Source organism: Indicator indicator, chromosome 7 (genome assembly GCF_027791375.1).
Source record: "Indicator indicator isolate 239-I01 chromosome 7, UM_Iind_1.1, whole genome shotgun sequence".
In the NCBI taxonomy this organism is placed as follows: Eukaryota; Metazoa; Chordata; class Aves; order Piciformes; family Indicatoridae; genus Indicator; species Indicator indicator.
In genome coordinates this window covers 4675073-4702031 of record NC_072016.1, presented here as the reverse complement: position 1 = coordinate 4702031, position 26959 = coordinate 4675073, and the positions used below count along the sequence as shown (strand labels likewise).

The 26959-nt window shown below is 40.9% G+C and overlaps 1 protein-coding gene across 1 annotated transcript in view; it reads right to left on the bottom strand.

Annotated features, from left to right (window-relative positions):
* The window catches only part of GFRA1 (GDNF family receptor alpha 1), a 161950-nt gene extending 138039 nt beyond the window's left edge, over positions 1 to 23911 (bottom strand). Inside the window, exons 1-4 of the mRNA XM_054382395.1 lie at positions 23876 to 23911; positions 18101 to 18172; positions 16739 to 17041; positions 15390 to 15473 (exon numbers count right to left, since the gene is read on the bottom strand). Coding sequence (XP_054238370.1) covers positions 15390 to 15473; positions 16739 to 17041; positions 18101 to 18140 — 427 coding nt within the window. The 5' untranslated portion in view covers positions 18141 to 18172; positions 23876 to 23911. The remainder of the gene's footprint in view (positions 1 to 15389; positions 15474 to 16738; positions 17042 to 18100; positions 18173 to 23875) is intronic.
* Positions 23912 to 26959: the final 3048 nt, after the last annotated feature.

Here is a 26959-nt window from a genome sequence, read left to right as displayed (position 1 = left end):
GACTCTTTACAAACTGACAGCTGCATGAAGAGAAACATACAGACATGTCTCTTCTGCACCATGCTCTCTGAAAAACTGATGGCCATTTCGATGCCACCTGTAAAGGCTTTGAAAAGTCCTAACAGGAAGAAAAAAAACATTTAGTCTCACAGAGCAACTGACCCAGAGTACAGTCAGGAAATGAGGATAACTGCATTTTTTCCAATGGAAAAGAGCTATTTTGAGGGAAAGCTCTGAAAGTTTACACGAATGAGCCTCCAAACCTTCCTTTCGGTAAACCTGCTGTTGAATGATTTATGAAAAGAAACTTTCCAGGCAGGCCCAGAATTAGAGCCTTTGTACCTTAACTCTCCCTTTAATATATGTATTAGTCAGATTTTAAGTGCATCAGCAAAGGTGATCTGAGGCACTGGTGAAGCACTGATTCATCTCACATACTGGAAAAGGAGCGTTTGAATGTAATTTCAGGTCTGTGTCAGGAAGGAATTGTACAAAAGACAAAAAGCTAAAGCCGTACATTTCCTGACCTCCAAATACTTGTGTCTGCCAAATATACATTAGCTCAGCTTTTACATCTAATATGAAAAAAGCTACAGTCCTGCCAGCACACATTCACTCAAAACAACTAAAGATAAAACAGTCAAAAGAATGAACTCAGCCACACATTCCACAAACAGTGCAGCAAAGAGAAACTACCTGGGTTGACATTGGGGTGTTTCAATGTGAAACAGACGAACACTTCATTTGCCAACTAAAATTACCAGGATTTTCTATGACAAATACACTGGTTGCACCTCTTCCAGCACTAGAAGCAAGTGCAGAGCAGGGCAATGAAGCTAGTGAAGGCACTGGAGAATAAATCTGATGAAGAGCGACTGAAGGAGCTGGGGATGGTTAGTTTGAAAAAGAGGAGGCTGAAGGGAGACCTCATTGCTGTCTACAACCACCTGAAAGGACCTTGTGGAGAGGTTGGTGCTTGCTGGTCTCTTCTCACAGGTAATTAGTGATAGAACAAGAGGGAACAGCCTCAAGCTACAACAGGGTAGGTTTAGACTGGACATTAGGAAGAGTTTTTTCACAGAAAAGAGTGGCCAGGCATTGGAAAGTGCTGCCCAGGGAGGTGGTTGAGTCACCAACCCTGGATGTGTTTCAAGGTGGTTTGGACATGGTGCTTGGTGATATGGTTTAGGGGTGAACCTTGTAGAGTAGGCTTTTCAGTTGGACTTGGTGATCCCGAGAGGCTTTTCCAACCTGAATGTTTCTGTGATTCTGTGACTAGCATGACCCTCCTCTTTCAGGTAAACTCAATTATTTAAAGCAAATTTGGGGTACTCCAAGCTGTACAGAAAAAAATCTGAAGAGCAGGAGTCTCCCAGTGGTAAAAAACAACTCAAAAGAAACCTCCTCTTTTCCCCAAATACCTCCTATGAACAGTATTTTGGGCAGCTAGCCAAAACCTTGTCTCTAAATAGCTGTAGAGTGATTTACAGGTGTGTTTTAATACTTTTACCACTCTTTAAATAGCTTAAAATAATACATTTATTGCATGCTAATAACACACATTTGTGAAGTGTCCAAAAAAAAAAAAAACAAACAAAACTTTCTAGCTTTCCTGTTACAGTCTAATAAATCATTCCTAATGTGTGCAGCAATTTCAAGAATTTCATTAAACAGTTTTCTGTTCCCATATCACGTCACACAACAGAAGTTCTTACCCAGAATCAGATCACTACACTCAAGCTACAACCTGGGGAAGAGATGATTTGTAAAGTATTACTCTGAAATAACAAGGTTTTCTGAGTTGAAGCATATTTCAAATATCATAAATCCTTTAAAAAAAATCTGGAAACCACAAGGAAGGATAAGTAATAAACCTTAATTCATTATGACATGCTCCTTGAGACTCTGATCTTGTTCTACATGTGTAGCATTCACGTTCAGGAACATTATGAATTGTCATCCTCATCTATCAGTGACACTTTTTTGCCACAGAAGCAGCACAACCTGCTCTGTAGAAAGAGGAGCTATCTGTTAGAAGCACTTTACACATTTCCTATTCTGATAGCTCCCATTCTGTAGGAAAGTAGTTCTTCTCACCAAAGCCCAGGCCCAGAATCCTTATTATTATATTTCTCAGTATGGCTAAAGACAGAAACTAGTCACTTTAAGTGTTCTACAAGCTTGACTCTTACAATGCAATCCTGAATCCTTCAATTAGCTCCCCTTGAGCAGTAATATGTGCTAACTATTGGCTCTATTTTATTCTTTGTGTGACAAAATAATTCACTTTGTAACCTGTAAATTACATTTCTCCCCACAATCTAAAGCAGATATTACATGCTGCCTGTACTACAGAAATCTGTGACTTTTTTTTCCCCCTGAAGATCCTACTGAGAACAGCTTTACAGAAAACATTGCCATTTATGAAATCAATTGCTTTTGCCTCTTGTTAAGGTCCTAGGTAGAGTCACTTATTGATCATCTTTGAGGAATGATGTTAGTTTCATTATGTCTACCTGTGTAGGATTAAATAAATGTTTACATCACTGAAATCTAAAATAATGATAAAAAACAGTACCTACAGTTGCAATACTACAAAAACAACTTTGAAAGGCAAGACAGAACATTTCTTGTTTTCTTAGCTTGACAAAGTATTGATATCTGAATGATTTTTATGATGACATAATCTCTTTAAAGCAGGAGTGAAAGTTTGCAGCATTTAAATCCTTGATTTACCACCATAGGAAGGAGACAACTCTCTCTTTATAATAATCTGAGGAATTTATAAGCTTACTTGCAATTAGCATAAATGAAAGTTAGTATCAGGCTGTCTAATTATTGCACAGCAATGGAGTACCTAAGCCCTAAAGATGACAGCTTCACAAGTGCAACCATTCTCTGTCTTGTTAAGTGAGTAATTTAAAGTAGATAATTAAGAACACTGCAGAGTGGCTGCTTGCAGTGGATATCACTAAAAGTCATCTGTTTTCAGAACTATTCCTGTAACATCAAAGATGCCCAGATACCAACACATTTTTAATGAACATATAAATAAAGCTGAACCGCCACAATCATTCACCTTTTATGGCTGTGGTTATGCCATTAATGATATCTGTAATTTACTGACATCCTCACCTTTCAGTCAATAGTTCAAATACACTCCATGAGGGTAATGACCAAAAGTATTTTGACAGATGCATGGTGAACTACACAGAACAAGTAGGGGGAAAGGGAATGTTAAGGGATAGGTATCTGAGCTACAGAAATCATCATTCTAACTGGCACCTCTTCTGGCAGCTTCCACAAGAGGGGCTAGAACTGAGCAGGGAATGCAAAAAGAACTACTTGCCCATTTCTAGGACTACTAAGAGCCCTGCTGTAGCAGCAGGCTGCTTTTCCTCACCTCTACCAGGATGAACATGTAGGACTAACAACTTCACACCATTTTGTGGATAGCCAAGGTATTCGATAACTTCTGGATTTTTTCCTCCAAATAGGCTAATTCTAAATTTATTCTCATTTATGCTTTATCTTCCCACAGCTCCTAGAGAAAGGTCAAGGGCATGAAGATTATCTTTTTAATACATTCCTACTCTGTAGCAAAAATTAATGAAGCTCCAAGTTGGATTTAAGTATCTCTGTTTACTAAATTAAAAAGCATTGTATGCCTTTCTCCCTACACAGTAGAGTTAATACATTCACTTTCTACCCAGCCCAGAAAAGAGCTATTTTTAAGCTGTGCAAAAAAATCCACCACCCCAAACTCTGTGTTCAACAACTCTCACACCACTTTATAGATGAGATTAAACATACTACATTTCTTTGCAAATCTCCTTTGATTTTCTATTGCAAAGGTGGGACATTTGGCAAGGGGAAGAGACATCTCGCACATCATCAGCCTTGGGGAACGAAGGTTTACTTAGAAACACACACACACAGTTTGACCTCTCAAAGGATCAAACCAGTTTACTTCATCAGGTCGGAAGTGTCATCAACCACTGCAAGTCTGCCCCTCCATTCCACTATTTAGATGTGCATAGATTGTGACAGAAAGAGCGACAGTTTCTCAGTCTATATGGGTACATTATCAGAGTACCACAGTATATCAGAGGTTGAAAGGGACCTCAAGAGATCATCAGGTCCAACACCCCTGCCAGAGTAGGATCGCTCAGGGTAGTCTGCACAGGAATGCATCTAGGTGGGTTTGAAAAGTCTGCAGAGAAGGAGACTCCACAGCCCCCCTGGGCAGCCTGTTCCAGGGCTCTGTCACCCTCACTGGAAAGAAGTTTCTCCTTATGTTGAGGTGAAATCTTCTATGTTCTAGTTTGAACCCATTATTCCTTGTCTTATCACTGTGAACCACCAAAAAGAGCCTGGCCCCCTCCACTTGACACCCACCCCTCAGCTATTGATAGACATTGATCAGATCCCCTCTCAGTCTTCTCTTCAAGACTAAACAGCCCCAGGGCTCTTAGTCTCTCTTCATAGGGGAGATGCTCAAGTCCCCTAATCAACCTCATTGCTTATAAAGCTGTAATGCTTATCACTTTTCATATGACAACACTACAGGCAGTTCTTATCTATGCAAGCCTTTACAGAGATCCACCAAGCAAATTTAGCAATTGCGATTAGAATTTCAAATAGTGCAGACACGTCGCCTTCCTCGAGCACATCTCCCTTCATGGCCATGTATGTGGAGAGAAGACTTGTTTGGCTCCTAATGATGTTCATGATGTACATTCCCATGACAACATAAAATGAACAGCAATAAAAATGATAATTTACACTGCTGTCACGTGCTGCTCCTGTAGGTGAGAAGGAAAGCAAGTAAAGCTAAATGGACTGGGGTTTGATCTAGTCTTGTATTTAAATATTCTGTAGTTGAGATCTAATTGCACTTGATCTGCTCAATAAAATTATCTTTGCTGTTATTGGTATCTCAGACTAGTGTTATTACATAATCCTAAGGTATTTTTTCAACAGACATTTTAATCTGCTGCTTAAGTGTTCATTAATGCAAAGCCACTGCTGTGCAGAGTACTTTCCGTTCTATCTGCAAGTGGCAAGCCTGGAGAAGTCTGGGTACTTTGAAATGAATTCTTTGAAATCACTACAAAATGTTAGTATTGCCTTTCTTAATTTTGTTTATGACCTTACCACACCAAAAAAAAAAAAAAAAAAAAAATCAACAAATCTTAATCCTTAACCCTAAAAATATTCCATCTGAAAAAGACAGCTCCAGAAAGAGCAGTGTCATTTGTAAATACAATGTGGTATCATCCAAACAGTCAAATGCAACATAAGTGTTCATACATAACAGCTTTTGGATGGGTCCTTTATTTCTTGTTTCGTTGCTAAATCCAAATGAATAAATAATCTTCATGCCAGCTAGCCCAAATGCAGGAATTATTTCCTATCTTGAGAATCCTGAGATGCTCAATTATCCAATACAACTGCCAGCCATCAACTGTACTTGTCTGTAGGTTTCAAGTCCACTGCATGTTTATTTTTATCATTTGCACAACACTAGATGTTTTATGAGACTAGGATGAGATATGTCCCAGACTAATGCTTAGCAACATGACAGGCACCATATGTGATTTTCTTTACTCCTAATTTTTCAAGAAAAAGTAAGTAAAGTTAATATTCATTTCCTCTATCTTCTCCACACCCCTGCAACTCCTAGGGATTTTTTAACCCATAGGACATAATTGAGCAAGTTTGACAAAAGGAATGGATGCAAAGTTCTCACAAATCTTGTGAAAAACTGCAAGTTTTAGATCCAAATAAACTTCCCTGCCAAAGACCAAGCAGGCTTGTCTCTGGCTTCCAGCTATTCCAAGAGAGAGCAGGTATCAGCCACCTGATCATCAGTCCTTCAGCATATGTGGAACACCGAGCCAGGCGCAGCACGTCCCCGCAGACAGGAGAGACACGGAACAGAATTAAGGACTGATGAAGAGACAATGGAGTGCATATGGGGAGGGCACAGCACAGGGAGAAAAAAATAGGAGCTTTGTCTGTACAGAAAGTGGGGGCATTCAGAAGATCACACTATCACAGCATATCAGAGGTTGGAAGGGACCTCAAGAGATCATCAGGTCCAGCCCCCGATGGAGATGGAGGACTCTAGTAGGAAACCAGGTTTTATTAGTTCCATTACTCAAGAATAATTCCTTTTTTTTTTTTTTTAACAACACATCTCAAACTCTCTACAGGGAGGGCGAGAGAACAATTTAGAGACTGCTGGAAAAAGCAGAGTTTATGGGAAGCTTTCAAGAAGTTCTTCACTAAGGGCAGTGAGACACTGAAGCAGGTTGCCCAGGGAGGTGGTAGAAGCCCCATCCCTGGATGTTTTTAAGGCCAGGCTGGATGAGGCTCTGGCCATCTAGTGGAAAGCATCCCTGCTCATGGCAGGGGGGTTGGAACTGGATGATCCTTGAGGTCCCTTCCAACCCTGACAATTCTGTTAACAGTGAAGGAGTTGCCTCAGTAGAAGTACCGGAAAAGGGAGAACAGGGAGGTGTTGGTGGAGTGGAGAAAGGGAAAAGCAGGGTTGGGGGCAGAGCCAGACCACAACACAAGTACATCAAATAAGAGAGAAAAGACAAGCTACCATAAAAAGAGAAGGGGAAAATTGAAGTCAGATTTCTGAGGAGCAGCTGAGGTGGAAAGCAAAGCTGCTCCAAGCTCTAGCAACAGCAGAAGAAACCACTGAAGTCCTACAGCTGGTGGGTGTTTGGTGGAGAAGTTACAGTTCAGAGAGATAAAAGACAACAACCACAGAAGGAATGGCAGAATATGCAAAAGGTATGTCAGGCAGGAACCAGTTATGGTTACAAGCTCAAGGAAGCCACAGCACTTGCCTGACTGTCAGGGCTAAGCAAAAAACCCAGCAGTGGGCTGGAAGCTGCAGGACTGGGGAGCAGGGAGAATCACAGAACTGTCTCCTGCAGAGGGGGAAGAGGGAAAATGGCAACTTCTGGTTTTGCTTAACTGAGCTTTAGTACTGAACACAGGGTGCAGAATTTAAAAGAAAGAGAGTGGAAGCTTTTAACACTTCTCAACCCCATCAGCTGCATGACAAAACTTTAATGGGAAGATGCATTTTATGGACACTAGACAGTGATAAAATCATATAACCAGTGAATGCAGAAATTCATCTTTATTTATGGGTTCCTACTCAAATTGTTTGATATCTTCAAGTCTCTTTACAACCCATCATTTCTGCAAATTTCTATGCAGGAACTGCTATCTCCATGCCATTACGCTTTGTGTCATGCATCTCTCATGTTAAATTTCAGACTGAGTGCAGATTGCACAGGACAATATCCTGACACTTCCAAAAATTGTCAAAGCATCACAGAAACTAAAGAAGTATTCCAAAAATAACTTAATTGTGATAATGCCCTGACTGCACTGACAGCATTGTTGCTGTGTTAGTTTCAACCACAGAAAACGCAAGAATATAACACCCAAAAAAATAACATAGAGAATTAGTTTTCATGAGCAGAAAGGGTCTCTCTTCTAAAAGAAAAACACATTCCTTTCTAAGATGAAAACAATAGAGTTAAGATATGAAATGCTGGATACTTATCACCAATAAGTTCTCCCTTACAATCCAGAATTTCTTGGTTTCTTTTCATCACACAGGCATTTTAACTCTCAGCATTTTTAACATACTGTCAGCTCCTGACAGATACCACTGGCTCTTCCAAGACTGTCAAAGTCATCCTTGAGAATCAAGTACAAATAGGGCTATAAAAAAATAAAGCTTTAAAATATTTTTGAATGTAAAGAGCCAGAGTGCAAACCGTGTGCCATAAACCGCACCTTGCTGTGCCATAAAGAGACAGCAAGCTGCAGGATACTGCTCTTCTGGGCACTGGTCCCTGCATTTCACCAGGGGACACAGCTTACCAAAGATCTTCAGGAGCCCTCTGAGGAAGATTGCCATAGAAATGTTTTCAGCACAGGCTTCTCTTGTGCACCAGCCCACACCATCACATTTATCACTATGGTATTTGCAACAGGACTGCACCAAAGCTATGTCACATGAACTCTGGGCTTTTTCTCACTGACTTCAGCCGCCCCGTATGCAGACTGGCTGTAACCAACTGCTTATCCCTGAAACACAGCAGTCTGTAGACGCCTGACAAAACTGGGGACATCCTAGAAAATTCTGTGTTTCTAAGCTCCCCTGGCAGTTCACACCTGTCCCTACTCACCACATCCTTACAATGCTGGTATTTCTCCCCATAAGTAACCAGATTCTGCACTCCTCTTCAGTAGCTAGTAAGTACCCAATGCCTCCTCACAATCCAACCAGTACTGGTTTTGCTCCTCCTTCAGAGGAAGTGGTTGTGGCACTTAAGCAAACCATGAAGCCAGCCTGTAACAGGAAAGAAGAATATCCAATTTGCTGCTCAAAAGCACATACAGATTTGCCCTCTTGCTACCTGGCCCATCACACTATAATTGAGGCTCTCCTGCAAACACACAGATTAAAGGGAAGGCAATTCCACTCTCCAAAGGTGCTACTCTAGACAAAGAGAAGGCTTGGTTCACTGTGTACATTATACAGTGCAAGCAAAATGCTTGACCAGGCTTATTCAACTAGCCATTTCCCAACACTTTCCTCTGAGGCTTCAGGAGAACACTGCTCTCCTCTGAGTTTCCCTCAGCACTCCTAAATATTTTCTTTTACTACTCCTAGCATTAGAGGAGACCCTGAATATTCATGCAGAAGTCTTCTCTGTTGTATCATTAGAGGCTTCCTCCTTCCACAGAATGGATTTCATCTCCTTTCCCCTGTTGAAATAGGTTGACAAAGCCTACTTAGGCTACTGGGACAAACAGAAACTCTGCATTTGCTCAAAGCTTTGCATTTTAAACACTTGAGAAACAAAGACCTTTTCTTTTGTTTTACAGATCTTGGAAGAAATTACCAAACAAGTTTCAATAATCTCACCATGGAAATAAACATGTACTAAATTGAGGATATTTACCTATTCTTACTGGGGGTTCAAGGCCTGTTTGTGTTCCTGCTGAAGTTAAAGTGCACAGGCATTGCCTTTACAAGCTGGTCAATCAGTTACTTCAGCAAGGTACTTAAGTCCCCTCTCATAATCAGATCAAGCTTCAAGAAATGCAGAAAACAGGAAATTCAAAGAGCTCCTGCAAGCCAACGGTCACCAAAGTGATTTTCTTTTGTGTGAAGTCCAATCTGATTATGAAAATGCAGGAGTGGAAATCAGCAATTGGTATCTCTGCACCCTTGATAACTTGTTATCTGACTGGAAGCCAGCCTAGTTGTCTCTGCAAAGAAAATCTGCAGACAGAAATGTCAAAGAACACAAACATTGTACTCGCCCATATTAGGTTTGTTTTTGTCAAACTATTTTCACTTCGTTAAAGGCACCTAAAATAGATGACTGTTTGGGTTGTATTTTTCTTGGAACAGGCAGAGGGCCACAAATTCTCACTGGGGGAAGAAGTTAACCTGGCTTTGCCACTGTAAAATCAGTAATATATATTGATCCAAAGGCTATTCTTTTCATGTATTACTTACAAGATAGTTGTGTGACAATCTAGTGAAGGCTAAATTAACAGGTCTTTACTCTTCTGTTACCAAAAGGCTCAAACTCACATCAGAACACCAGAACTAAATCCAAACAAATTACAACAGGAAACAGAATACATTGTAATCAAATGAAATGATTTTGATGTGTTATGCTTACTTCAGAGGGAACAGAATCAGATTGGAAGACTCCTATTAACTTAATAAGTTCTGCTTTATTGTTTATGAAATTGGGTGAATGTGCAAGTTAAGGAACATGAAGGACCTCATTTGTTTTCAATATGGGAGGTAAGAGCTAGTGAGAGTATGGTAAACAGTCAAGAGAAATCAACAATCAGCACCTTGTAAATTAAACAGCCTCTGTAGAAGTGTGGCATCCCAAATATTCCTACAGACATGTCAGAAAAAGACATAGTGTTAAATTAGAAAAATATGTAACATCTGAACAAGAAAACACAGAATTAGGAATAGAATTAGGATGAGAGGCCTCAGGCAGTAGGAATCAGGGATGTCATACAGTATTAATTAATGAGAGAAGCCACTAATTCACATGCCACAAACCCCACAAGGAAAAAGCAGTGAATCTGTTGACTAGGACAGAGATATAACTCATCTTTCTCACAATTAAAGAATTACATATATGGGTTCTACAGAAGAAAAGTAATTCACCAGAAGTAGCAGAAAGAAGGTAAAAGGAATTCTAAAGGACCTTAAACACTCAGACAAGGAAGCTCTGTTTCCCTGAATCCTGAGAATTTGTATTGCAAAACACTGAACTTCTCCCCACCCCCTTTGCCAACAGCAGCTTTTCCAGAGGAAACATTTGCAGTCTGTTCACTGTGGTGTCTCTACCCCATCCCTGGGAAGAATAAAGTAACAGGGATGGGCCAGGTTGCTGTCATCAATCCTCAGAGCAAGTTTCACACTAGGGAGAAGTATCCCCTTACAAACGTCAGCCAAATCTTGAAGGAAGGAGTTCATTCTTTCCCAGCATGAACTTTCAGATCTGTGAGCACCAATGATACACAATGCCTGCCTCTGAAAAACCTAGGGGAAGAAGGGCAAGCTACTAATGAACCTGCTCTCCTTATGAACAACGTAGGGATTCATTAAGTCCTACAGAAAGGGGACATAAGACCAACCAACCACCAGCACACACAACCTCCTGAGAATTCCTGCCTGGCTAACTTGTCAAACACAAATAAAAGCCACCTTACTGACCATGACTGTTTGCATTTGCACTTACAGCTTTCTCAGTATGCAAATCAAACATGCTAAACTTCATGTGCTGTGCTACCCATGTTCTAATGTGGGTATGACACACTCCAGGAGGAAGCTGTATGTCCTATGCTGTCTACTGAATTCCTGGTTTTAATTAACAAATTTACCATACCAAATATAAAATATACTACTTTTTCCCCCTTTTTTTTACCTGAATACAAGTTTTCAGATACCTTCTGCAAAAGGAGATTCCCAAAGTTTTCAAAGAGTAAGCAGCCTCTCATGAGAGCAGCAGTACCAGGAAACACTCCTTTCAACCTGCAATCATATGAGTCAGTTTCTTTCTCTCACTGCTTAATGACACAAAAGGCTCTCTGTAAAAACAGTTTACTACACTAAAAAAATATTGCAAAAATAACTAATCACTATCTGTCCTACATTTTAGAAACCAGACATAACAACATGCAACCAAGCAGTTCTCCACAGACTACCAGCAAGACCTAACCCTTGTAAGAAATATTCTGATTTACGTAGCCTGCCCTCTAAGATTATTTCTGAACATAGTAGTCATGAAAGAAAGAAGACACACAATGCTGAACAGTGAGATAATAAGCCCAATATTAACTAGGCAACTTAAAAGTCATCCTAAACACATTGATCTAAATAGTCAATTCTTTTTAAGTATTCCGTTTACATCACTTCACAGATCTGGCTTCAGGCATTTCTTTCAGCTTTAGTGGCTCTCCATTTTGTGTTGAAATGAATGAGGTATTTCAGAAACATGGCTTTTGTGTTCCCACAGGTACATGAGGCTACAGTTTTTACGTAGGATATTTTCTTACAACATGCCACAGAGACAGCAACTATCCTGTATCAGTTGATACCAAAATAGTAAGATACCTTCCAGTTGTGAGGCTCAGTGCCAAACACAATAGAAATTCAAGAGGCAAACTGCTCCCCAGGTAGCAAAAAGCTATAGATCACTTTAACAAGTGGCAAGTTCAAGCACCTATCCTTAATTTCATGTGAAGCTCACCTCTGAAATCCAATCAAGAGATTTTCCATTTACTGTACTTGTGACAGAAGTCAATGGCCTTGAAATGTTTTCACCTCTCAGAAGTTGTTAAGGTTCATGCAAAAATATCTGTTTAAGCAAAATCTTCACGTCATAAGTAACCCAAATCTGTTATCCTCTAAAACACACAAGTCTTCAGTAATTCAAAAAGCTGCCTACCAGCAAGAAATTCACACCCTTGAGGCAGAAGCACCACATCAGACACAGTGGTTCAAGAAAATTCAGACCTAGGAAGGCTCAAAACAAAAAAATAAGATAGCGAGCTGTGCCGTTCATCTGCAGAGATTCATGGTCCTGCACTTGGCCATGTGAGGAGTTAGAAGGACTACCTTTATAGAAGGACTACCTTTATAGAAGGACTACCTTTATAGAAGGACTACCTTTATAGAAGGACTACCTTTATAGAAGGACTACCTTTATAGAAGGACTACCTTTATAGAAGGACTACCTTTATAGAAGGACTACCTTTATAGAAGGACTACCTTTATAGAAGGACTACCTTTATAGAAGGACTACCTTTATAGAAGGACTACCTTTATAGAAGGACTACCTTTATAGAAGGACTACCTTTATAGAAGGACTACCTTTATAGAAGGACTACCTTTATAGAAGGAGCTTAACTACAATCTTAAAGCATAGATTGAAAGGAAAGATCACACCTTGAATACTCAGAATACGTCATCACAAGTAAATCAAACACTGAACTTTTACCCCTGTACTAGCCATCGATTATTTTTTATCAATTACACTTTCCTTGCAAGTTTAGTAATGATTCAAATGCAGAATTCATGCATTTTAGTACCTAAATTTTCAATACTTTGGGCTTAACAGCTAGTACTATGATAGATAATTTTGTGGGGTTAGATTTTTCTTTCCTATGTTGCTGAACATAGTTGTAAATTTTACGTAGAGCTCTTAGCTTGCCCTTCTAGTTCTAGGCTGACTACACCACTAGTCCCAGCACAACATAAACCACAACTATAAACAGAGTCACTTCAATAACACAACTGCATCACTTGTCCTATTAACATAACAGGAACTAGACAGAAACTACAAACTTAGCAACAGGTTTAGTAATATACTGCTGCTTTAAATCAACATATTGATGTTTAAATGATTAATGAGAACATGGAAACAGGGTGCCACTGAAGATACAATTTTGAAACGCATTTCAGCACAGAATTACATCAACTTTAACTGCACTTAAAAACCATCCTCTATTTCTTACACTTGTATACCCTACAGAAGACATGTAACACATGGAACAGTCATCTTAGCCAAGGTTTTACTCTTCTCTGTACCATCAAAGACAAGTGTTGGGATTTTCTATACTTTCCCTAAAATAATTTTAAAAGATGGTGCACATCAAGTATAATGTTTTTGCCAAGTCATGCAGTATCACAAGATGGACTTTGAGAGATGAAAGGGTTAATAGATGCTTTTAAGTACCCCTAAGTAACTTTAACGGGAGTGAACACTGCAACAACATCTATAAAACACAATGGCCATACTAGCAGAACACCAATTATGAAACCCTTGCCAACACTGCTTGTACAGTGTGTGGGGGGAGTTGTTTCATTTTAATCAAGGTATATAAAAAAAAAAAAAAATCTGACCAAGTTCTGCTGGTTGAGGTATTTGCAGAGCCCTGCAAAAAAATCTCTAAGGCTCGTCCACTTTAGAGAATGTAACACACAGTAGTAACCATGACAATAAGGAAGATGCTTTTGCTAATCTTTTCCTTTCAGATGACAATACTTCCAAATATTGCTGGTTTTCCACCAGACTACAACTTTTGTTTGCTGCTTCCTGTGAATCCAGTCCTTGCAAACCTGAATCTCCTGATAAAGCCAACAGCAATTTCAGGTGCACTAACAACACAGAACGAGTCCTAACCAGTCCGTGAGCATCTTAAGTGACTGTGGTAGGATGGACACCACTTGTTGGCAACTATGTGTTACTTCATTGTTGCACAGAATAGGCAGGGGGAAAAATAATACATTTTAAAGGTAATTATTTTGAAAGCAAATGGGGAATGTTAAAAAAAAAAAAAATAACCAAAAGGTAGAGTGTACACTGGGTACTTCTACAGATACCATAAAACTGCTGAAGCAGGTTAGAATAAAGCCCTCAGCAGGCTGACCATAAACTAAGAAAACAGACTGAAATGCCTCTGAATAGATTTTTGACTTGGGTTTGTACTAAGTTGAGGGGTTTAAGCAATTAATAAATAAATAAATAAAGGTTCCTCAGAAATTACTCTTTGCTGTCTAGTATTTTTTTCTAACAGACTTGCTCACCAAACTAGGATAATGATTTTGAAAGACAGGATGCGATTTGGATCTGAAGCCGCATTTTGAAAAGTGACTAAAGGGCAAATTTTCGAAGGCATTAAGATACCTAAAGGTGCATTAAGCACTTAGAATTTTTTTAACTGCCTGGGCATCTAACGCCTATTTGAATCACTTAGTCCTCTCAGAAAACCCCAATGGGCAGTTATCTACATTTTATGTGTCTATATGCCTTTGAAAATCTGTACCATTAAATACTTAACAACCCAAGTCCCCTGGCTTTTAATGAGGCTTAGGGTCCTAAAAAGTGTAAGTACTTCTGAAAATTGGTCTAGTCACTCTCTCTGGTCTTTTCTTCCTTCTTTTAAAGGGCTATCTACTAACACTTATCCATAGCATGTCAGTTAACTACAGCTTCAACACAGTCAGCCCCAGAAGTCATACTGTGCACATTCAGGTTAGTTTGTGTAACAAAACAAATACAGGTCCTGAGTACAGATTGCATCCTCAGAAGAATTTCTGAAACTGCAAAAAAAAAAAAGAAATTAATTCCAACCTGTAACCCCTGGGAATGCCCCAAAAATCACTGTGTCAATAAATCCGATCCGAAATTGGTGTAATTTAGGATAAAAAGCAAACAGAGTAATTACTGAGCAACATATTCGAATTACTACAAATGAGTTCTGAAATACAGTCACATAGCAGCAAAAATGAAAAACTAGAAAAAGAAGGAAGTTGTGAATAGGCACTTCATAAACACAGCAGTTCCAGAAAAGAAGACAAGCCCTTAATTCTGAAATTTGCTTTTTCAACAAAAATGTATGAAACTATAAAGTGTTCTCTGATGCAAACATTTGAAAGACTTATCTTCTGATCTTCTTTAATGTCAACGGAAGGTAACTTGCACTGACCATATTCCCAAAAAGGAAACGATTTGTAAATTAGGAACAGAGGGAATCAGATTGCCACCTACAGGAAAATTTAGCATTTATTGTCAAGAATGACTCAAAAAGAATACAAATTGCCATCCTGCCAAGCACTCTTTCCATTTCACCTATTATTTCAAAAGCCAATTTGTATTTCCTTTTGTGCAACTCTATCAGGAACTTCCTATATCCAGAATGATATTAACATTTTGGAGTATTGCTTGAAAGTCCATAATTCAAGTACAAAGCAGCAGATTGCAGTCACGTTTCAGTTAAAGAATTTTAAGTCTGCTTACCTGATACAATTGGTGCTAGTCTGAATATGTCTGATAGCCTGCTGTTAACTGGCTCATAAGGGGAATCTTCAAGCAAGTCATTCCCTAAAGACAAAAAAAAGTTTTTTTTCTTGTATGAGAATTCAGGAAAGATTTGGCTTACTTTAATTCAGAATTTAAGTTATTCTATATTAGTAAAATGTACTTCTCTTTAATCTGTTCAGGTGGCTATTTCTCCTCAAAGCGTTATCTACAACAACGCCTGAAAGAAGCTAGCTGTTTATCGCCATCACCAGATCTTTTCTCTCCTTCCTCCATGGATAAGGTCATAATTTGCAGACAGTCTGTGACATCACAGGGACTGTCCCATCTCATGCCAGCAGGAGAGAAGCTGGAGCAAGGACGTTCCTCTTCATTCACTCTAACTTAGGCAGAGCTCTTTTTCAGAGCAGCAGCCCAGGTAACAGCTGAAAACTAGCACCTTTAGAACACAACACTCCTAACACAAACAGAAACTTTTCACAATGCAGAAAATATTCAAGTAGTGTAACTTATTATAAAAAAATTTAGAATAAAAAAATTAAAATGTTCTATTTGATGCCTAGATAAGTGAACAGAAGTTGACTTCCCTTTTTGCAGAAGCAGCAACATGAAAGAGTTAAATGGAGACAAACACTGATCTGAAAGACTGTATCTTCAACCCCAGGGCCAGAGCAAAACAGAGCTAAAAATGATATACAAGGATCTACCTATTCTCAATAGACTAAGGGCAATTTGCCAGTGACATCAAGAACAGAAGTCTCAAGTCAATCACCATCATATCCCTTCTAACTGGCACTTCCACAAGCTCTAGGAAGCACAACTTTTTTTTTTTTTTTTTTTTTCTGCCTCAGCATGACCAGGGAATACTGCTAGTAAATACAGGAAAAACAAGAATAAACTTTTCCTTTACAGTAATGCTCCTCTTCATAATACGTTTAATTTTCAGCAATTAGTCCCAGTGTCCTGTGATCTTGTTAGGTGAGTCCTAATTAAGGAGTTTAAATATTATTAGCAAAAGGTCTCCGAATGACTGTTTTTGTAGCTCTTGCACTTGCTACTGCCCTTATCTTTTGACTCTGGTTTAGAAAGGTCAGCTGGGTCCCCTGGAGGAAACCCTTATTGTGGATTTCCCAACAACAGGAGACGGAGCAGCAGCTGTTCTTGAGTCGGATGAAAGGTCCTCAGTTTGCAGCTGAAGAGCACAATGTGAATTATGGGGTCAGACCCTCGGTTTAGCCTCAGTGACAGCAGCTAGCTGCAGATGTAAGGGGCTGCAAAATCACACACTGCATTAGGGGAGTGTAACATTTCTGTGTTTTGCAACGTACCCTGTAAGCTCTGGTACATGCTCCAGTAAATGCGCAGGCAGTTTTTCTCCTTCTTCATGCCCCTCTTACAGCGGCAGTTGTACAGAGATTTCTGCTTGAGAGCTTCCATGGCGCTTTTGCATTCGTCCTTTGCCTCCAGGCCTGTTGCCCGGCTGAAGTTGCTCTCTTTGCCGGCTACACACTGCCTCAGTGTCCTGTATTTAGTACTACAGCTCTGCTCCTTGAGACACTGATCGCTGGCTTTCACGCAGTCGAGGCGGTCCCCTCCAGGCAGCCCGCTCACTTCTGCAGACAAAAGTACATCTAGAGAGAGAAGACACAAACCAACAAACTCTCGTTGAGATGAGGCTGGTTTAACCAGAGCTCCGAAGCAGGCATCTGGGCAAGCACAAGGCACATCCCTAAGTAGCACAGGCAGCCTGCCCCACGAGCAGCACCTTGGAAACCTCTAGGCTTCATGACTACACCTTAAGAGAAAGCACACTGGGTTTTCACGATCTTAGCTCCACTTTAGAGAGAGTCCAAGGAAACGGAAAACGTTAACCCTGTTGCTTGATTTATGAGAAAACACAAAAAAGAAGGAAAACCCACAGGGGTTAACGTGCGTGACAAAACAAGCATTCACTACTCCTCAGGTCCACTTTGGTGAACAAATAACCTTTCCGTTCTAGTGTTTAACTGAGGGGTTAAATATTCGGCTTCACTTTCCACAAGAGCTTTGGTGTAATTTCAATTACACCCACAAACAACCCGCTCAGAGGTAGGTACCCTCACTGATGGATACCAGCCTCTTTTTGAGTCAGTATTCTACATGTATAAAGGTAAAATTTATTACTCTCCCCCAACCATTTCTCTCCACGTATGATGCTTTTGCCGGAGAACAAAGCAAATGAGATTAACCCTCTCCTCTCCATTGTTGCCCCCTTGTCACGCTTCCTCAGACACATGCAGATGGAAACGCAAACATCTCTTGTGGAAAGGAAATCAGTTTGGACTGCAAACCACTTGCAGTCGGGCAGGCTGCCAGGTTCAGGTGAAGATGTAATCCTTCAGCTGCTTCTTGTCAGCCCTCCTCAACCCTTCCCAAGCAGCCTTATTTTATTAAAATGAAAAGTTTCCCTCTAACTTGTGAGAGCTCAATTTAATAAGAGGCTACACAGGCGAGTATTGAAGTCTGTTATCTCCCAGAGCTATAAATGTAGACTGGGATAACTGATGTGAGGCAGAGCCGTAAGAACTACTGGAAACTTCACTGTTCTGCCTAAACAATAGACTGACAACCGTCAGGCATCCGATCCCACAAACCCTATGCTTTGCTTTATGAACCGCTGTACAGACAGAAATCAGACGCCAGCAACTTACCCACTAAGGGCAAAGCGAAGTACAAGATAACGAGAAACATCTTGCTGTCTTCGGATGGTTTCCCCAAACAAGCTGATGTGCCACAACAAAGAGCATCAGCACGTAGATATTCCAAAACTGCCGAGGTCCAAAGACTCCAAGTTCACATCCATTGAATTCGAGAAAAAGAAAAAAAAAAAAAAAAACCAAACCAACCAAAGGAAAAAAAAAAAAAAAACCAAAACTCAAAACCCTCTCTCCACCGCTACTACCACCAGCGGCAGCAGAAGCAGCGACGCAAACGCTGAGGTTTTTCCTTTGGATTTCAGGTCTGAGCAACCTAAAAACACAAGCACCGGCTTCAGATAGGGAACGAGAGACGTACGCACCGGTATATCAGTGTGCGAGTGAGCAAGCGGCAGCGGGGCAGGAGCGCCGGTCGCCTCCTTGGGTGGGCAGCGCCTCTTCCCAGGGAGGGACCGAGAGCACACACGGCAAGGGGGTGGGGGGACAACACACGAGATCCGCGGCTCCCGCCCGCCCCCGACCCCGCAGCCGGGACGAAGCCTCTGACAACCCTGCAACCACTTGCAGTCCCTCTCTGCCGCTCCCCAAAGCTGTCCAAGCCCCTCCGGGGGCAGTATGTCTCTTCCAACCTTCAGCCCGCAACTTTATTTATTCTTTAGCTCCGGGGCGGGGAGGCGATGCTCAGGGGGCTGCGCAGCTTGCGCGGTGCTCTTGCCTCCTCCGCCTCCGGGTCGGGGCGCGGCGGGGGCAGGTGCGGCGCTGCCGGCAGCGGCTGGGAAAGTTTGGCAGGGGAAATTGGGACGGGCGGGGGCGAAGGAAGCTGAGCGGGAGGCGGGCGAACCCCAGTGAGAGCTGCTGCCTAGGTTCCACCGAGCACAGCAGAGCAGAGCGGCTCCGCGAAGACTCAGCACACGGCGCTACGGGTTAGCTCGGCGCGGCCAGAGCGCTGTGGAGCGGAAGCCGCCGCGAACTGACCGCGCTGCGGCCGCACGCGGCGGGGTGCATGCCGCTGCCTGCGCCCAGCGGGGATGACCCCGCGCCTCGCCCGCCCCCGCCCTCCACTGGGACTCAGCGGCGGCCGCGGCCTCCCCCTGCCGGTCTCGCCGCCTCCGCCGCCTGCGAGGGAAGCCCGGCGCATCCCGCTGCGACCCCGAGGTTGGATGGATGGACCAACGAGGATGGACCGCCCGTGTTTGTCCCGCGATCTTCTTTAGGGCTGGTCCCATGCCTGCAGAGCTCCGCAGAGGACGCGCAGCCCGGCGCAGACTGCACTCGGCCGGCTGGGGGAACCAGGGCCCGCGTTGCGCGTCCCGGGCCATCCCTCGGCCGGGGCCGAGTTGAGTGTATCGGCTTCCACTTGGCTTCTGAATAAACAAAGCGAACATATGTCCTATATTCGTGACAGATGGTTCCAACAGAGAACTATTTAGTGGTTTTCCCACAGTTGCTACTATGTAGCGCTCCCCCGAAACCCAACAAAATGCAATTAGCCTAAAATAGCGTCACTTTCCAGATTTCCTTGGTTTCATAAGCAGAAAATTTGATTCAGGTGTTTTTAAGCTTTAGCTGCAACCTCATGTGTTTGGTTGTGGGTTTTGTTTTGTGTTTGGTTGGTTTTCTTTTTTTTAACAAATCAGTATATAATTTACTTCTAATTTTGTCAACAAGCTCTTTGGCCCATTTGACTTAAGGAATTTGCTTCTCACAATAAATTTTGCCTAAAGGAGTTTGCCTTGCCTCAGGAGATGGAAGATGATGAGGCTGGCCACTTTTATAGCTAAAACTGGATGGCAGATGGAGCTAAACTGTTGTAAGGTACTTCAGAAACACTTACTTAAAAGCTGAGCATATGCCAGGATGTGGAGAGAATGTGACATTCACAGAACCTGAGTGGAAGTTTTATTCTGTTATTTCTTGGTTTATTTTCCTTTCCTGCCATTTTTATTTTAACAGACAGATTTGTATTTCTACCAAAAAAGCACCAAAAAACCCACAAACAAACAAACAAACAAAAAAACCACAACAAATAAGTGAAACTATCCCCAGTACTGGATCTCTCCATGAAGATGGAATGATGTCAAATTGCAGCTGATTAAGTCACAACTGTTTGTGTTTTGATTATTTAATAATGAAAAGTCATGTACTCTTACTTGGTCCCAAAATCTATAATCTGCTATGTGTGCAAGAGTATCATTGGAGAATCAAAGGCAAAGATCAGATTTCTAGAGTATATCAAGATAATTAGAAGGTGCCAAGTTAGTGATAGCATTGATGATTCAAGACACTTTTCAGCTCTTGGAATAAATGGTGTTTAATGAAACCAGTTAGCCTTCCAAACACTTCAGTGCAAAGTGAAGAGGGTGCTATAGAGAGATGATTCTTCCTTCACTGGTAATTTTGACACCATGTGGCACATTATAAGCTTTGTGTAGAAGTTACCTGCATGTCTAATGCACAGGTAGCATTGTTCTCCTGTCACATACAACTTTCAGCCAGGAATAGCTACAACATTCACAGCAGAGCAAGGCAAGCAAAAATAAGACTGAAATCCAGGCCACCATTAACAAAACCATTCATGCATTAATGTCCTGAATACATGTGTACATATACACCCAGTATTATTCGGCATATAAAAGCAACACATTGGAAATCTCTGCATTAATAGCTAAATTTGCTGTTATACAACACAGCTTTCGTGGGGTGTTTACTATTACAGTGAAACTGAAGTCATGTTTTAAGTGTTAAAACTAATACAAAAAAAAAAAAAAACAAAACCAAAAACCCCAAACCAGCCCTGACAGTTCAGAAATAACAAGACAGCTGGAAAAGCATTCATCCAAAGTTCCAAATATTGTCACTAAACACTCCTCTTGCCAGTATTTTGACTCATCTCCGGAAGACTATCACCCACAGTGAAAAAAAAAAAATATTTAAAAGTCTTAATGAAAAAAAGAAGGTTTTAAATGCAACCATTTTCTGAGAAAACAACCCATAAATCCAAGGACTGAGTCCATTCTTTGTATAATTGCTTACAATGTCCCTCCACCACACACTCTTAAACAGGAATGTAGGTGCCTTTTGCAAATCAGGACATTTTTTCCACAGCAGAACTTACCAATTGTATTTAAGTTTTTTGTTTGTTTCAGAGATGGAATTGTTTATAACTTTTGTCAGCCTATTTGTAATAGTTTTTCATTAGTCTCTGGGTGCCATCCTTTCTGTTTGTTACTGAACAACAAGGCTGGTGAGGGGTCTGGGGCACAAGCCCTGTGAGGAAGCGGCTGAGGGAGATGGGGTTGTTTAACCCGGAGAAGAGGAGCCTCAGGGGAGACCTTATTGCCTTCTACAACTACCTGAAAGGAGGTTGTAGCCAGGTGGAGGTTGGTCTCTTCTCCCAGGCAACCAATGACAGAACAAGAGGACACAGTCTCAAGCTGCACAAGGGGAGGTTTGGGCTGGATGTTAGGAAGAAATTCTTCACAGAAAGAGTGATTGGCCATTGGAATGAACTGCCCAGGGAGGTGGTGGAGTCACTGTCCCTAGAAGTGTTTTAAAAAAAGATGGGATGAGGCACTTAGTGCCATTGTTTAGTTGATTAGATGGCGTTAGGTAATGGGTTGGACTTGATGATCCCAAAGGTCTTTTCCAACTTAGTTAATTCCGTGATTCTGTGAACTTCCACATCCTGCCAGCACTGAAACAAGCATTTTGCTTTCTTCATAGAGGACTGCTGAAGTCACTTGCTTGTTGGACTGGTGTGACATCAAGACACAAGGCATGCAGTTTTCCTGAACTGATGTGGCATGTTGTATTAGGATTGCTTATGTTTGCCCTGCTGCAAATCATAGCTGTGAGTCATCTTAATGTTTTTTAAGCATTAAAAACATGCCAGACAAAGCCCCATAAGCCACCTGGTAGCTGAAATTGTACTCTTTCCCTTTGAACATTCTTTTCCAATTGCCTTTTGACTCCTTGGGAGTAACTTTAAGTCAGTGGGGATGTTTTGCTGTTGATTTCAGTGAAACCAAAGTCTACCTTACAATTTGTATCTGGCAATTGCTCAGACCATAAGGCTCTTCAGTAGAATAATAATGATTTAAAAATAAAAAATAAATAAAAGCCATCCAGATTATTTCATGTGAACATTTTTAAGGTATCGAAGCTGGTTTTCTATTCTATTGTTTGAGTTTTATATTAATTGTTCTAGAACTGTTTTACAATGTAACATATATAAGATGCAGCTGCTAGGGAGGAATATTTCATTAGAAGACAGATGACAACATAATCACTGCTGAATTATTGTTTAAAGACCATCACAATATAAATAATGTGGAAGGCAGTAGTAACTACTTCAAGTTCCTTGTTGCCAGCCTTAACTGCTCATACTTCAGTCTTTACATAATTTCAGGTCCTTACTTCTGTCTAGTTGCCTACCTTAGCTAGGATTCTGTCACTGAAAACTTTTAATAAAGAAAAGACAATATAACGAGGATAGAGGAGTTACCTGATACTAAAATTTCCATCAAAACTGTGCTTCCAACACTTGTTTCAAAGTAGGTAGAGATAAGTGAACCTCTAACTCTGGGCAGTTTTAAGCTTCCTGCCACCTTGCAGGCTGAACCCAGATGCTCTTGATTACAGCGAGAGCATCAAACTACACCTGTAGTCAGGGCCATATGGTACTTGAGGTTCAGCCACACAAGATGTGCAAAGTCATAATACTATTTTTACTGCATTCAGTTTTACTAGATTTCCTTCTGCCTCCTCCTTTGCATGTAAATTATTGGTTGACAGCAAACTCTCAGAAGAGAGTCACATGCAAAAAAGCCTGACTCAAATGTAGTCACTGTTGTTTTACAGCCAGTCCCACATGCAGTAGCTCTGGAGCACTGCATTGGGTTGCCATGGCTGGCAGTAGTTCAGTAAGCTGACAAGAAGGTTGAATTAATACATTGTCTGGGCCACAGATAGTCTGCAGATTCCCTTTGCCATAGACCTCCTTGTAAAGACTGAACCCTCCAAGAAAATATTGAAGTTGGAGACACTGAGCCTAGGGAACATTGCACAGTATTATCTACAAGCCTGGCAGGTATGAAGAGAAAGTATGCTTGAAAATAAGAACAGTGCCATGAGCTTTAAATATAATTCTCTGGAGAATGAATAGGTGAAGCAAAGTTGAAGCTGAACTAATGAGTCAGATACAGCAGGTGGGGGAGAGCAAGCAACTGATGGGAAAAAGTCTGCGTGCATAGGAGCACAAAAAGTAGTGTTTACACAGGAGGCTTTCTGCAATAATGAGAAAGGGAGAATAGGCAAGTTAGAGAATTACTAGGGACTGGGGGAACAATCTGAACTGCATTTTTTTTGTCTTACATTTATCTGCTTACCATGAAGTCAGTGCCTAGTGGTGGGAATAAGTCAAGAAGGATTTGCTCAAGGCATTAAAGTTTCGTAAAGGACAGATTAAAAATAACAGTGCTCCAAAAATCAATTTTGAGGGGCTTATGAAGCTTTGAATGGGCTTTTGCAGCACAAAAGCAAGATTGAGTTTTTACTGAACCTGTCATTTATTTGGGTTTAGAGCTTTCAGTAAGTATCAGGAAAAACATAAAACAAAAGCAAAGTTAAGCAATGAACAGTCACACAGTAATCAAATAAAAAACATGTGCAAGTGCAATTCAGATCACTGAGTGACTTAACTGATTCAAAAGTATAAGAAAAGAAAGACCTCCCATGCCCTTTCCCCTCCACCCCTCACTTTAATCAGACCTGGTAATGATTTCCCACAGCTGTTCTTGGCCAAGAAGTTTTTCCTAAGTCTTTATTGCTTCCCAGTCCTCACCAGAAGAAGAAGAAAAAGCTGCAAAATTCCTCTGTGAATTCATATCTAATATGTGACCTGATTACGATTTCAGGAGAACAGGTAGTTAAATACTAAACCAGTACAATTAGAGAGCCTGTAGTTAAGAAGCAGGACATACTGATAAGCCTTAAAGATTTGAAAATATGGCCAAACCCACAGCCACTCATGAAGTTCTGTATCTTATACAAATGACACCGTTAAGTACTGGTATACAAACTCGGATAAGGTTGTTTGCCCAAACCGGTAGGGAAAAAATTGTTGAGACAGACTGGTAGTGGTTGCATCCCTCGATTGATGGCTTGTTGCTTTAAAAATGGGATAATACAGCCCTCTAGCTGCTCCTACGGGCAGTGCGTGCGTCCGAGGGAGGCGATTGATGCCTCCACGGCAAAAACAACGTGCTAAATCCCACAGCACCAGAGGATGCAACCAGCAAAGAAACTTGATGTGATGCAGTTAGGTAAAATTATAAAAGGTAAAGAAAAAAAAAAAGGAAATCTCATAGATTAAGTACTGGTATTTCACGTGCCTAGAAAATCTAAAGCAATGCAGTTCAGATACCAGAACAGCACTGTTTAAACTTTAGCTTCTAAGGGACATGCCAGCAGCATCAACTTTTAAGCATTCCAAGGGCATCAGCTACTGCTGTCGTTCAGCCAAGATCACCATTTGTTTAACTTGAAATCTTCCTTTTGTCTTTTAAAATTTCAGTGATTACCAGCCACTCGGTCTTGTGAAAAGCATGCACAGGACAGAGAGACTGCTTTCAAAGGACTGTGGGGATAGGAGGAGAGGCAATGGCTTCAAACTAGAGAAGAGTAGGTTTAGATTGCATGTTAGGAAGAGGTTCTTTACCATGAGGGTAGTGGAACATTGGAACAGGTGGCCCAGGAAGGTGGTTGGGGCCCCATCCCTGGAGAAATTCAAGATGAGGCTCGACAGGGCTCTGGGCAGCCTGATCCAGTTGAGGATGCCCCTGCTGACTGCAGGGGGGGTTGGACTAGATGGCCTTTGGAGGTCCCTTCCAACCCAGAGCATTCTATGATTCTGTGACAGGAAGCCCTGCTTTACTCTATGTAAAATATATTTACATCACTAAGCCTTATAGTCTTTACAGGAAAACTAAAGCTCTAGAAAACAACTTCTTCTAATTGTCTGTTGCTGTAAGTATATAACATCCAGGCAGCTTTAAGAACATAATTGTGGAAAGCATTAACATCTCAGAACATTGAAATCAGATTGTTGAACAGCATCTGAGAAAACCCATCTAAAGAAGGAGAATGCTGGTACCTTATATTTGCATACTGCTTCACTTCCATGTGAAGGGGTTCATTCCCTCTCACATTGAATTGAGTGTGTGTGTAGAGAATGGTGTGTAAAATGTGGTGAGATTTGCTTTTCAGACGTGCATAGCTCTAGCCACTGATGGGTATTCAGCGTTCACTGTTCGTGCTACACACACATTTACAGAGAAAAGACTGTAAAGGCACAGGGGAGATTTTGCTTTCACTTACTGTACATATCTTATTCTAAACTGTAGGACCAAATCTGCCCTGACTCATGCCCTGTGTAGTGAAGTCAAAAAAGATATATGGAGGTTAAAGTCATTTTAGAATTTAGTGACCAAAGGCAAAATTATCATCTCGAATTTTCAAAACTGTATTTTATGTACATTTGCTAGACTAGCCCTGACGAGTATAATAAATTTTTCTCCTGATGGTATCTCTAAAATTGCAATTTTATTGGAAGTTTCCCAAAAGGTTAGTGACACTGTCAACGTCAATTTCTACGATCCCTGTTTGATTCATCTTCCTCTGAGGTGAGAAATTTAGGATACAAAAAAAGTCTCAACGTATTTAGATTGAAGGTGAAAGGAGATAAAGAAAAAATGAAAGTGGAAGAAACTAGTGTGGCAAATGCCTTGAGAATCTGTCCTACAGAAAAAGCAAAAGGGACTGTTCTCAGCTATGTGCCATCAGCTGCATGTAGTAGTCTCTCTACTAGAGGTATAGTGATATCTGACTTTTTATTGTTTGCTTGAGGGGCGGAGGGAAGGTGTGGCTTTTTGTTTGCATGTTGTTGGAGGTTGGGAATGATTGTGTATTTTGGGGGAAATTTTGGGGGGAGGTTGGAGTTTTTTGAGGTTGTTTGTTTGGGTGTTGTTTGGTGGGTTTTTTTTTGTGGTGTTTGATTGTTTTTTATTATTATTATTATTCGAAGTGGGTTGGGAAGGGTGTTGGTTTGTTTACACACACTTCAGGAAAAAAAAAATGCAGAGAACACAGGTTGAAATTAGATGCTCAGTCATAAAAAGTATTCAGCCAATGGGACTAAAGTATTCAACATGGAACTAAATATCTCCTGAGACATCAACAATGGCACCTTAATTAACACAAGCATTATGGGGGTTTTTATAGTATAGCAATAACCTTACAATGAGATAATTCTCCTGTAACCCAAATGATTATCTGTTGAAAACAATGCTGAAAAATGAAGACCTGTTTGTTCTACTAAAATACCAGATAATCCCATTACTTGGCCTCCCTGTTACTACTTCTGTAAAATTCTGATGACAGCAGAGTGCTCACTGGGCATCAAAGAAGTGAAGCAATATGCAAATACAAGGTACAAGAAGTAAACACAGCTGGGTGCAGTGAAAGGCAAGCTCTGAAAGTGAGAGTCACAACTGATGTTATTTGCAACTTCTTCCTTCCACACTTTTCTGCAAGCACTTTACTACAGCTGTATCTTAAAGAATTTTTTCTGGTTTAATGATGTGATGCCCAGGTAAACCTACAGCACCTTCCTTACCTCCTGGTAACACCTGTAAAAAAATCCTCTATCCATCCTGCAGTTTTAATACCAGACATAATTCAGTTGAAAAGCAACAATGCATGCTTTAAAATTATGAAGGCTTCCTGAGTGTTGTCTAAATTTCATCCTGACTCAAGTAATTTACCTCTAACTGCATCCTGAATATTCCTAAATAC